The sequence below is a fragment of the Mandrillus leucophaeus genome, unplaced genomic scaffold (assembly GCF_000951045.1).
Source record: "Mandrillus leucophaeus isolate KB7577 unplaced genomic scaffold, Mleu.le_1.0 Scaffold693, whole genome shotgun sequence".
In the NCBI taxonomy this organism is placed as follows: Eukaryota; Metazoa; Chordata; class Mammalia; order Primates; family Cercopithecidae; genus Mandrillus; species Mandrillus leucophaeus.
In genome coordinates this window covers 357,127-371,039 of record NW_012107508.1, presented here as the reverse complement: position 1 = coordinate 371,039, position 13,913 = coordinate 357,127, and the positions used below count along the sequence as shown (strand labels likewise).

General features: G+C 36.6%; 1 protein-coding gene across 1 annotated transcript in view; it reads right to left on the bottom strand.

Moving 5' to 3' along the window:
• The window catches only part of RASA2 (RAS p21 protein activator 2), a 133,057-nt gene that overhangs the window by 96,516 nt on the left and 22,628 nt on the right, over nt 1-13,913 (bottom strand). The window contains exon 3 of the mRNA XM_012002664.1: nt 2,299-2,416. Coding sequence (XP_011858054.1) covers nt 2,299-2,416 — 118 coding nt within the window. The remainder of the gene's footprint in view (nt 1-2,298; nt 2,417-13,913) is intronic.

Here is a 13,913-nt window from a genome sequence, read left to right as displayed (position 1 = left end):
AGTGGTTGTACTGTTTTACACTCCTAACAGCAATGCTCCAGTTGTTCCATATCTTGGTACTGACAGTCCTTAACTTCAGCTATTCTAGTGAATATAACATGATAAATGTATACACCTATGTAATCCCTATCTTTATAAGCAAGATATAAAACATTTTTATCTCCCCAGAAAGTTCCCTTGTGACTCTGTAATCACTCCCACCATATTCTTACAGGCAACCAGCGATATGATTTCTATCACTGCAGATTCTGTTGTAGAATCTATAGTGACAAAATTGGTTTTAAATTGATTTCCTGATGACTAACAATGTTCAATACGTTTTCATGTGCTCTTGGCCATATCTTTTCTGAAATATCTGTTAAAGTATTCTCCCCATATTTTAAATGGCCATCTGTCTTCTTTCGAGTTATTAGGATTTTTGTTTTTAAATAAATTCTGGATACAAGTCTTTTGTCAGACTACTTTCTCCCAGGTGTGGCTTGCCATTTAATTTTCTTGACAGTGTCTTAAAGAAAAGGAGCCTCTAAGTTTGATAAAATCTAATTTACCAATTTTCATCTTTTATAATTAGTAGTGCTTCTTGCATTCAAAGTAAGGAAACTTTGCCCATTCTCATGTTGCAAAGCTTATTTTTATAAGTTCATTTTAAGAAGGTCATTTTGATATATTTATTCCTCTATGATTCTTCTATGAAGATGTGAATCTCTGAAATGATAGTTTCTTTTGTCAAGTGCACCTCTTTCCTGAGAAAGTTTAAAGAACACAAAGATTCTCTAGAAATATCACTATGAAATGCAGTCTCTTTATGATGTCATAACTAAATGAGAAGCTGAAACATAAAGTAAAACACTCCTACAGAAGTCATATCTGATCTTGTCTAGAAAACAGTTGGTTCAGTCTTTTAGTTGTTAAAATGCCTGGTGAACTTTTGTCACTGTATTTTTCCCTTCAAATGTAACCAAAATAAACTTTTAAAAGGTGGTCTCACAAAGTAACTACAGCCTTCTAATTAATTTCAACATAGAAATCAATGCAAAAAGAACTATTAGTCAAACACATGATATGAAAGACAAGTGTAGGTATTTATCTCTTTGCATTATTTTATAAACAATTATAAATGCAGAATTTCCTTTATATATTACATCCACATTCAAATATTATGTTTAAAGTACATTCTAAAGCCAAATAATAATAAGAGAATTAAGACTAAAGATTTCAAGTTTACTACTTGAAATGTTTTTGGGCTACTGAAGTATTTTCAGTTTTATACAATACCTTTTCTAAGAAGAACTCGACATTTAAAATTATAAAAAATGAAAATAAAGACATAAAAGGAATCTTCAAAGGCAAATGTAAAAGAAAGATGTTTTTAAAAAGGCATCAAAAACAGATCCCTAAAATACAACTGACCAAAATATGATTCAGATAAGGCATGGCATTCAATATTTCATCCACCACGTGCTCATTCCAATAATACCCCACACCTTGTTTTTTTCTTTTGTTTTTTTTTTTCCTGAGACGGAGTTTCACTCTTGTTGCCCAGGCTAGAGTCCAATGGCATAATCTTGGCTCACCGCAACCTCCGCCCCCTGGGTTCAAGCGATTCTACTGCCTCAGCCTCCCAAGTAGCTGGGATTACAGGCATCCAGCACCACACCCAACTAATTTTTGTATTTTTCATAGAGACAGGATTTCACCATGTTGCGCAGGCTGGTTTCGAACTCCTGACCTCAAGTGATCTGCTCGCCTCTATCTCCCAAAGTGCTAGGATTACAGGTGTGAGCCACCGCACCCGCCTCCTTATTTTGACTTTTGTCTCTGAACAAGATTCTCAGCACAGCTCTGCACCAGAATTATGTTCACATTACTATAGTGCAGACATGGTATATTCCAATTTTATGAATTAGAATTTAATATGATACTCTCAAAGGGCAATTACACTTTCAAAGATTAGACATCTATCTGAGAATTCATTCCCCGATAATGCACTAATAAATTAAGCAACCTGTATGAATTTTAAGTAACTTATTCTTTAGATAAATAAAATAAACATGTACTTTGAGGAAAGTTCAAACGAATAGGCAATATCTAGCCTGTCACATGAAAAAAACTTTTCTTCAGAAAACAAAGACAAAATTAGGAACAATTAAGAGGAAGACAACATTTTGAGATGATGAAAAGCCACATGAAAGCAAGCACTGTTTCTATCTTGTCTTCCTGATTATTATAATCTGGAAAAGGCATAATATTGACCAATCTATATAATAAAAATCATAATTTACCAATTTTTCTACCAACCTTAAAGATTTTTCCACAACTTGGGTACGATAAACTTCTTCCTGGTCCAAATTAATGGTACAGAAACAATCTCTCATTTTGTGGGGTCCAAGATATGGCAATAAATTTTTTGCTTCACCTGTTGGCACAAAATTTGAAATTGTTATTAAATATCATGAACTGCTTCATACTAAGCCTTATATAGGATGACTTCAGTCTGAAACAACATATTAATGTGGCACAGAAAAAAAAACCACTAGTGATTAGAGAAAGATCAAGTTGGTCTAAAGGAGACCGGTAAGAGTGAAGGGAGGGGCTGTGTATAAAGTGACTTGAGATTCCTTTTTATATTATGTAATTGCATCCCCACTCCTATGAAAGGGCAATCCCTCTACTTGTGCTCTCTATCCCATCCCACCAGTGCTACCTCAAGGACTTTACTCCACAATTAATCTTTCTTTCCTGAATCACCATTAATTTTCCTCTCTAGTGGATCATTCCCATCAGCATATAAACAATGATGGGAATTTCTCAACTTAAAAAAAAGCACACAAAAAGAAAAGAAAAAAAACTTCTTAAAAGCATCATCTCTAGTCATTGTCTCTTCATTCTTACCTTCCATTTATTCTTCAACCCTCTCCAATCAACTTCTGAACCCACCATGACACTAAAACTAATCTAGCTGAGGACACTAATGCCTTCCACATTGCCAAATCAATGGTCACTTCCCTGTTTTCATCATATCCGGCCACGCAGCATGATTTAACACAAATGAACATTAATATCCCTCCTTAAAATGCTCTCTTCTCTTGGCTTCCACAACACAGTATTTCTGACTTTTCTCCTACATCACTGGCTCTCTGCTGACTTCTCCCCCTACCTACCTCTAAACATGCAATGCCTCAATTCCAGACCACCTTCTCTTCCTTCTCTTTGCCAGCTCTGTAGTATATGGTGGTAATGCTGACGCCTCCCAGATCTGCAACGCCAGGTCTAACCTCTCCTCAACAAACACTAGATGTGACCATTCAAGTGTCTCCTTGGATATCCAGTAGGCATTTCAAATTTAACAAGTCCCAGAAAAACCATCAGATTTCCTTCTCTAAAACATGCCCTTTCCCCAGTTTACCATTTTCCTCTCTTACGCTCACCATCCTCCTACTACTTCCCCAAACTCCCATACCCAGTCCCTTAGCAAATCCAGCAGACCTCCAAAATAAATCCCAAATCCAACCAGTTCTCTTTGCCTTGACTAGAATCACCAAGCCCAAGCCACCATAATCTTTTATTTGGGCAAACATGAGAGTTGCCTAACTAGTGCCCCTGCTTCCACTTTTGGCCCTCCTACAGTCCATTCTCCATCAAGCAGTGTGATACTTGAAACATATTCTTTAGGTTACTCATTCATTCCCCTCCTCCAATACCACACCATTTCACTTAGAATAAAATTAGCATTCTATACCCCAGTCTACAAAGCCCTACTCAATGGTCTCTCTGATCTCTTCTCCTTCCCTTCCCCCAACCCCGGTCAGTGTTTACTTTTTTTTTCATTCATCAACTATGCCACATCATGTTCAAGTTTAGGGCTTTTGTCTGGAATACCACACTCCTAGAGATCTTCAATGGCTAGTGCCTTATCATTCAGTCTCAGCTCAAATATTACTAACTCAGAGAAATCTTCCTTGACTATTCTATCCAAAGCACATAGTTCTGCTACCACATTCTATTTCTCCATTTTGTTTCTTTGATAGCACTGATATATATCTAAATTTCTGTTCATTTTTACTTCAGTGTTTATCGTTTGGTTCCCTCATTCTTGAGGCCTAAGAACTTGTTGATCTTCAAGATCTTAAACAGTGACTGTCATACAGTAGACAGCTGAGAAATATTTGTTGAAGGAATATTAAATAACCCAAAAAGTCTAGTTTTGAAGTTTTGAAGTTCTTTGATACTCTAGCTCAAAGGACATACACAAGTATGGGCGCTGAAATCAGTACACCAGTTCCCTTATGCATCAGTTAGCATAAGGGAAACAGCATTACCCCAAGAACCATAAAACCAATATTCCTGTCTTACTCTGCTACTAAGTGGCTGTACGACTTCAGACACATCACTCAATCACAGCTTTCCTGATGAAGGTTTGGACTAGATAAACTCAAGCATCTTTCTGCTTATCAACTTTAAAGGCCATTCAAACCAATATATTTTTGAGAAGTCTATTAGAAACCTAAGCCACACCTATAAAAAAACTCAGTAAACAAATTATTTATAAAATTAAAATAAGAAAACCAATGAAATAGTACCAGTAAGATACTTATTAAATCTGTCACTGAAAGATTTTTTTAAAAAATAAAGTTACCACTGAACAGAATAAACAAATTTATGTCCATCTCAAGTCAGAATCGAGGAATCTAACCTTTTAAATGATTAATTTAATTAATTGCCTAAAATGGGTTAGTCCTTACAAATAAGCCAGGTCCCTAAGAAAAATAATCTATGTCTCAACCTGTATTCATCTGTTTTCCTCTTCCTCCAAAGACTAGTTATTCCTCTTCTCATCCTCTTCTCATACTGTGTTCTCTTTACCCCATTCCCTCTTACTCCCTCCAGGACACTATCTAGAAATTCTATTTTCATTACTCACAACGTTCTTGTCCTTCAACCTCTCCTTTTTCTTTGACATCTCCCTTCTGCATAATTTAGACTTTTTTTAAAAAAACAAAAGTCCAACTAGCTCACGATATAGAACCTAAAATATAAAAAATCTGGAATTAGATCATAATAATTCTCTACTGAATAAATATGCTCCATAATAAATATGCTCCATATATAATTGGGAGAATTTAAAACACTAAATAACTGTCCCTGAACATATTTCTGTTTCATTCACATAAGGTCACTTTTGAGAAAACAATATTAAATAAATCTAAATCTACACATATTCTACTTCCCTCTCCCTTTTAAGAGAGAGACAATGAGGTTACTTTGTCTGAAGAATCCAATGAACCTGACATTATCAGATATTTATCTAGAATAAATAAAAACGTAGGCTCTGTGTAATATGAAAAAATGTACCAAGCATCACTTCCTATAAAAGCAGTTATCATAATCTGTACTTCTTAAATATCTACCACTGACTGAAGTTCAAATAAACTTTGTTGAAAGTTAATTCATCTAATCAATGCCCGGCTCAACAATCAATTGTACAAATATGTTAAGTTGGCTACCGTAACTCCAAACTATAGTAGTGATTAATAGGCATTTTATAAACAACATAATCAAAAAAGAAGTCATGGTTACAGATATAATAAGAGTAATGTTGTACCTATTATATCTCTAAGCATAAAGAGAATATGTTAAGAGCCACACTTTACATCAAGCTACACAAAAAGACAAAAGTGAAGAACTTTGGAAGATTGTGTGTGGTATTTGTTCAGGGTCTCATGAACTCCGGCCAATTGTGGTACATAAATGAGCATGTGCCTTGAACCAAAAAAAAATCTATTGCCAAATTTCTTGAAAACTTGTTCTATAATCTCTGCTTTCAAGTGTTCCCTTCAACTCACAGCCTAAACCTGCAACTTGCCTTCTTATCCTACTTCTCCACTTCTTGTTTAGAACCTTGAGTAACACTAACAGGCTGGGCACAGTGGTCATGCCTGTAATCCCAACACTTTGGGAGGCCAAGGTGGGCAAACCGCTTGAGCACAGGATTTCAAAACCAGCCTTGGCAACATGGTGAGACCCCATCTCTACTAAAAATACAAAAAATTAGCCAGGCGTGGTGGTGCATGCCTGTGGTCCCAGCTACTTGAGAGGCTGAGGTGTGAGGATGGCTTGAGCCCAGGGGATGGGAGTGGCAGTGAGCCGAGACTGTGCCACTGCACTCCAGCCTGGGACAAACGAGCAAGACCCTGTCTCAATAGTAAACAAACAAAAAAAAAACCACTAATATTAAATGCCCAAATCATATCACTGCTTTTCAGTCCCACCTTATTTGACCACTCTTCATTATTTGACAACACTAACCTTTCCTCAGCTCAGGTAACCTCTTATGAGGGTTTTTCTTATACTCCCTCTTTTGGGCTTTTTATCCACTAACCACATCTTAAATATGAGGAAACTTTTGGTATCCACAGACCACTTAATTCATCATAGAGGTGAAGGAAAAATTCTAGTTGTTTTTTAAATGTTGTCATTATAAAACAATAAAAATACACAAAGAAACAAACGAGTTTCTCAACACTGTTTGATGGTATTATTTACAAACTTTCTCAACTTATCTATAGCCTGTTTAATAACAGCCAACTTTAAAGAGAATCAGGTTCTAAACCTGCAGTAAATATGGTAGATTACTGATCAATATCCATTTCAACCTCCTTCAGTGTATGTCTTCCTGTACTGCAGAGAACAGAAAGTTAAAAAATACATTTCCCAGCCTCTCCTGTGGCTAGAGTTATAAATGTGATTTAAGTTCCACCAATCAGATGCACTCACTAGAAATTTTAAGGACAGAAGAAAAGGGAGGATGAGTTTGGGTTGCTTCTACTAGCAAACAATGTCATGGAGAAGTTCATGTTCTGCAGCAGTATTTGTAGAAGTCCTAGTATTCAATTACGGGTTTCATGAATATTTAAAAAGGCACAAGACATCCATTCTGCAATACAGGTTGTGGTAGGCAGGACTTGGCTCTAGGGCCAGAAACAACAACGGCTTACTGACGAAGGTGGCAGCTTGCTAATGGCTATTTCCTAATAGTAGTAGACTTCTGATCATGGCAGAGGTCGCAAGGTTCTAAGACAGGCATCTAAAAGTTACAGTTTCACAATTCTGCAAAAGCCTTTCTGATCCTAAAAGAAGCAATAACTCTCTTGGTGGTCCAGATGCAACGTGGTTTTTTTCTAGATCTGGAGTCTGTTTCTTCAGTCTTGCCAACAATTTTACAAGCCACTTAAAATTTTTTATTAAATCTCTTTCTGTTTAAACTAACTAGAGTTGATGCTCTAACCTAATCTCAATTCTTTTCTAACCTTTGTTTCCAACAAATTAGAAAATCCCAACTTGAGTTACTGGTCATCATGGTTGGGTAAATCCACCAGCTACACGTAGCTATCTGGATCAAACATGGACCCAGAAATTACAAAGCAATTTTTCACTGAAAATTATTTTCATTGTTCTATCAGATAGTGAGTTGAATAGCAGCACACTTAAAAAGGGAATCCTTTAACTTGGGAAATGGATCTTAACTCTATATATAGTTGTATCTACCGTCACAAAATATTTCTTCATCTTCTGTAGCATTTGGATAAAATTTTAAAACTATATTCAATAATGCAATATCACATTTTCATGAATTTGGAGTGCCAAATTCTTTTCTTTTTTTTTTCTTTTTGAGACAGGGTCTTGCTCTGTTGCCCAGGCTGGAGCGCAGTGGCACAATCATGGCTCACTGCAGCCTCGCCTTCCTGGACTCATGTGATTCTGTCACCTCAGCCTCCCGAGTAGCTGGGACTACAGACGCACACCACTAAGACCGACTGATTTGCTTTGTATTTTATGGAAAGACAGGGTTTTGCCATGTTGCCCAGGCTGCTCTTGAAGTCCTGGGTTCAAGAGATCTGCCTGCCTTGGCCTCCCAAAGTGCTGGGATTATAGGCATGAGCTACCATGCCCGGCTGGGAGTGCCAAATTCAAATTCTTAACATTCAAATCATGTGCACCATTCTGGGTGTCTCTATTTTATCCTTAAATTCATAAATCATAGTTTGACCCTAAATTAGCAAGAATAAAGTATTCAAGAAATTCAATGTATTGCTAAGATATGACACAAGAAAGCCAGCTGAAATAATAAAAATGGTTTTTACTTGCATTTGAATAAAAGGAAGAAATGTTTTTATAGTTCATACCTCATTTCAAAAATTCTGTGCATGTGGAGTACTGCAATATGCAAAAGCAGACATTTGTCCCTCACAGGCAGATACACTGTTCCTACAGCAAACAGTATAGATTTGATTGTATGTACAACTGTCACTATTTCCTTCAACAATAAATCAAGATCAGAAGATATATCAATGACAACCAACTGTTCCTCTATGAAGAAAGGAGGTTGACATTCAAGTACAATTTATTTTATTCTGTAACATCTTTTCTTGTTGAATTCATAACTGGTACTCCTTAGGCACTTTTCGAGTGTACATTATGACTTACAACATAACTGTTAACTAATTTTTTAAAGTCTTCTTTCCCAAAGGGTGGATTTTCAAAGACAAACAGAATAATCCTCCACTGGGCATTTCTTCTCTTTCACAAATGTTCTGCAAGTATGCCAAGAACATCTTCCCACTATACATCAATGATTTTGTCTAAACATAAAATGAAATATCCTCTTGCCCGCAAGTGATAGTAACTGTTTTTCTACATCATACATATTTTCCTACAACATCATACATATCTTAAAATGCTGTGTTTAGCTTTGATACTCAACCTTCCCATTGTTGCTAGAGTTACCTTTTTAATACGTACACACACACACACACACACACACACACACACACACACACATAAATAAATAAAACATCCCTTGCTCAGAAGTCTTCAATGGCTCACACTATCTCCCACTGCCCGCTCGGCAGGATAAAATCTAACATTCCTTAGTCTGGCACAAAAACCCTCCATCCCTCCATGATCAGGTGCTATCTACTACATGTTCAGCCTCATCTAGTTCATCTTTACCCCCACAAATTATGCTGTAGCAGTACTATACTTTTAGTTCCTTGAACACACTGTTCTCTCATGACTCTGTGTATCTGCAATGCTATTTTCTTTGTATGAAATGCCCTACCTGTTTTTCTCTCCAAAGAGCTCTGCTTAAGGGCATCTTTGTAAAGTCTTCCTCAATTCCTAGGTAGTCATGTCACTCTTTCCCATGTGTTTCTACTCTATCTTGTATTTTTACTACAGTGATCACACTGTTTTGTACTTGTTGCATTTCATTCAACAAATATTTACTAAGTGCCTAAACACATGAGGCACTGTTTTAAGTGCTGGGGATATAACAGTGAATAAAAACAGGTCTCTGCCCATACAAAACTGTTGTACAATATATACAGGAACGACAAATACCACAAACTCTTAAATAAGCACATAGTATTTATTGCCATGGAAGAAATAAATAGTTATTGCTATTCCAGAAAACAAAGCAGGTTAAGAGAGTTAGGGAATGGCAGGCCCAGAGGGTAGAGACAGGGAGAAGGTCAATGTTATTTTATATAGTGAAGCAGGGAAGGCCTTTCAATTAAAATATTTAAGCAGATACCTGAAGGAAGTCATTGAGGGTATAAGCCATATACCTGGGGAAGCTAGGGGAAGGAGATGGACACGCAGAATAAAATGTGCAAAGTCCCAGAGACAGGATAGTTTGGTACACCGGAGCAGTAGCAAGGAGGGCAGTATGGCTATAAAGCAATAAGCAAAGTGGGGAGAGGGAGGAGATAGTAAGAGACGGAATAAGGGTATGGGAGGAGGCAGGTTAAATAAGGTCTTACAGGCACTGGAAAGTCTTAGGCTTTTTTTGTGTGTGAGACGGTAAGGTTTTGAAGGATTTTGAGCATAAAAATGGCAACATTTTTTGTTTTAGAACCAATGCAGAGGGGAAAGATAGAAACAGGTGACTAGATAGGAGGCTACTGCAGTAATCTCGATTAGCGAAAACTTGCAGGTCAGGGGAGGGGCAGAGCAGACACGGGTCTAGAGAGGATGGGTCATTTGGGCATGTATTTTGAAGATGGAGCCAACAGGATTTACCGTAAGGTGTGAGAAATAGAGGAGTCAAGAATGACTTCTAAGAGTTTTAGTCTGAGCAGCTGGATGAATAGAGATGCTATTTCTAGAGACAGAGCCTCTTATTGGGGACCGAATTCAAGAGACTGTATTGAATATTAAATCTGAAATGCCTTATACAACCAAGTGTAGGCAATCTGTCCAAGGACAAATTTTATCTCTAAAATTTGAGAATCATCAGTAAGTACATAAAATTTACAAAACCAAGAGACAATACAAAATCACAATTGGAGCAAATATAGAAAAGAAATTTGAAGACTGAGCCTCAGGGCTCTCTAACATTTTGGGTGGTAAAGATGAGACACAACCAAGCAAAGGCAGTTTGGTTTTCTCTTCACTGAACTACAAACTTCTTGAGGAAAGGGACCAATTCTTAGCACCATCCTTAGCATATAATATATAATGAAACAGCTGCTGAACAAGTATCAATGTGTGTATATAACTTTGGCATGGGCAAAAATGAGGTTCCAATACCACATCACAAACCATAAAATTATACGTAAGCTTCTTTTTTCCACTGCATGTAAGTTGATCTATGTCAACGACTCCAAAGATTTTTTAAAAGTCTCCTTTATACAGTTACCAAAAGCATTTAAAGAATCTTTATAGTATTAATACAGAGACATTTTGAAAATAAATAAACCAGTGAAGTTCACACATTCAAATATTTACTGAGTGTCTACTGAGCTGCTAGGATATGACAGTGAGCAAAACAGACAAAAACTCTGTGTCCTTATTAGGCTAAGACACATGAAGAGATCAACAATAAATAAGTAAGTAAAAATGTATGGCCTAATACTAATAAGTATGTGCATCACAAGAAATGAGGTAGCTCAAGGAAGGCTTCATTGAGAAAGTAACTCCTGCATAAATACCTGAAAAAAGAAGAGAGACATGTAACTATAGAAAACAGCAGCTTTTAGACATTGTTAAAAAGTAAATAGTTGGCCGGGTGCTGTGGCTCACGTCTGTAATCCCAGCACTTTGGGAGGCCGAGGCAGGCGGATCACGAGGTCAGGAGATCGAGACTATCCTGACTAACATGGTGAAATCCTGTCTCTACTAAAAATACAAAAAAAATTAGCCAGGCGTGGCGGTGGGCGCCTATAGTTGCAGCTACTCAGGAGGCTGAGGCAGGAGAATGGTGTGAACCCGGGAGGCAGAGGTTACAGTGAGCTGAGATCGCGCCACTGCACTCCAGCCTGGGAGACAGAGCGAGACTCCATCTCAAAAAAAAAAAAAAGTAAACAGTTTAAAGCACAAAGATAAACACCATCAAATCAAAACTGATAAGATTAACAGAAATGGAAAAACAGCCAACTCTCTATGCACAAGATCAATGATTCTATGTAACAGTCATCAGACAGTAAATTCAAATCCTACTATATAAATTTTATCTAGGACAAAAATTCCAATATCAGGCTACTATCAAAGGTAGAGATTCTGGTATATACACTTCTGTTCATGTATGTGAGTATATACATATGTGCCTATGTGGATGTTTGAGGATTATGTGCATGCATTTATACCTGTAGGTTTGCATGTATGTTTCTTTATGTCCTAGAGGAGGACACTACAGGGATAAGACAGAAAAGATGATAAAGATTTATTAAGTAGTTAGATACTTCAAGACAGTGTTAAATATTTTCTCAAATGTTTCATTTGATCGGTACAACAATCCTGTGAGATAAGCATTACTATTCCCTTTCAAAAATTAAGAAAAAAAAATTCAGCTACATAGCTGGTAAGGTTATCTGGCATAAATCAAACTCCAAAGCCTAGAGTCTTTCCATTCAACTCTTAAGGTCTTTCTGAATACGGCAGTGCTAAGAAACTATTCCCACCTGAAAGAGATGTAGTAGGTTCAGGTCTACTTCAAGGTTACCTTAAGTACAAGGGTAGGAGCCAACATGGGTCCCAGTGGGATTAACCCCCTAGAAAAACTGCAAAGGACCAGGGTCCTGGACAAGATGATCTAACGTTAAGGATTATTTGGGGTGAGAGAAACCCATATCACAGTAATAGCTACCACTTACTGAATAAATTAATACATGTATTACACACAGATTTTTCATTGACTTCATATATATTATTTTACTTAATCTTCACAATAACTCTTCTGAATGATATATATTTTCAAAATACAGAAATTGGGGATCGGAGGATAACATTCCAGAAGGAAGGCATAACGTGAACAAGTTCTGGAGGGTGGCAACAAGAAGAGCACCATCGAGGAGGCAGTGAATAGTACAAACTGACTAAAGCATAAAGAGAGATGAAGGGGGAATAAGAGGGAGAAAGATTATAAAGGAAGGCTATTATCAAACAGAGAACCTAAAATGTCAAGCTAAGGTTTAACTTTATTCAGTAGGCAACAAGGGTCACTAAAAGTTTCTGTGTGGTTCATATTTCAGGAAAAGTACTTCAGGAAAAGTACTCTGACAGTTTGAAGAGCTTACACTAAGGTAACAAAGGGAGATTGGAGGAAAGAAAAAATAGAAGAGATACTATAGAGACAGAATGCACAGAATTTGGCATGAACTGACTTGAATGACTCAGGATATAATGTTCTAAGACAGACTGAATATCCCTTATCCGAAATGCTTAGGACCAGAAGTATTTCAGATTTCAAATGTTTCTACATTTTGAAATTTTGCATTATATATAATTACCAGTTGTGCATCCCATATCCGAAAATCTGAAATGCTCCAATGAGTATTTCCTTTGAGAATCGTGTTGGTGCTCAGTTTTGCATTCTGGAGCATTTGGGATTTTGGACATTGGGATTTGGAATGCTCAACCAGTAATAGAAGTATCAACCTAAACAGAAGAGTAGAACTTCAGATGATTAAAAGATATAAAAATATGCACATTTTGTCATTTGCACTCACAACAACAACAACAAAAAGAGAAAGAATGAATCTAATGCACACTTAAAAATATGATATAGTCTCTGGAGTTGACTAGTTTAGAGTAAAATTAAAATGCTGTTGTGCCATCTAATTACACATAAATAAAACAACCCTACATAATGGTAATATATCATAAGGTCTGAAATTTTCTTCTAAAGTTTAACTTCAATTTTTGCAACATGATAAAAGGTATGCATAATTATAAAAACATATACAGTACTGGTATACTATAGCAAGTTAAACAAATGCATTACAGAGGCAGACATCTGCGTTTCAACATGAACTTTGCATTTAACTATCTGTATGTCCTTATTCTCAACCTCCTATGTAAAAATAGGTAACTATAATGGTTCAAGATTGTTGTGAGCATTAACTAAGGTAAAGCACTTGGCACAATGCCTAAGACAGAGTAAATACTCAATGGATAGTAACTATTAGTGCCCTTTCCTGGCCAGAAATTCTTAAAAATTAGCATCTATATACAATTCCCTTCATCCAAGCCATCAGCTCCTGACCAAAGATAACCTGTAATATAACAACTGGGTATAACAGAGGAGGTCATTTTTAAAAAATGAGTCCTTTGTTATAGAATCAATGCATTTCTATTATAGGAAATACATGGTAACATGTCCAACCTTTATACCTCAAGCTCCACATCTCTAAAATAAGGATACAAATCTGGGGTTGGCTAGCCAGAGATTTGTTTGGCCTGCATGGTATTTAAAAAATAATTTGTGACCATCTATAAACTGAGAGCTAACAATAAATAAATTTGTATTTCTGGTTTCTCTTTAATAGTCAAAATCTGGCAAAATGATTTTGAGTGGAAACTGCAGACAGGTGTATCTTACTAAATCATAAGAATCTCCACTGGACTTTACTGCA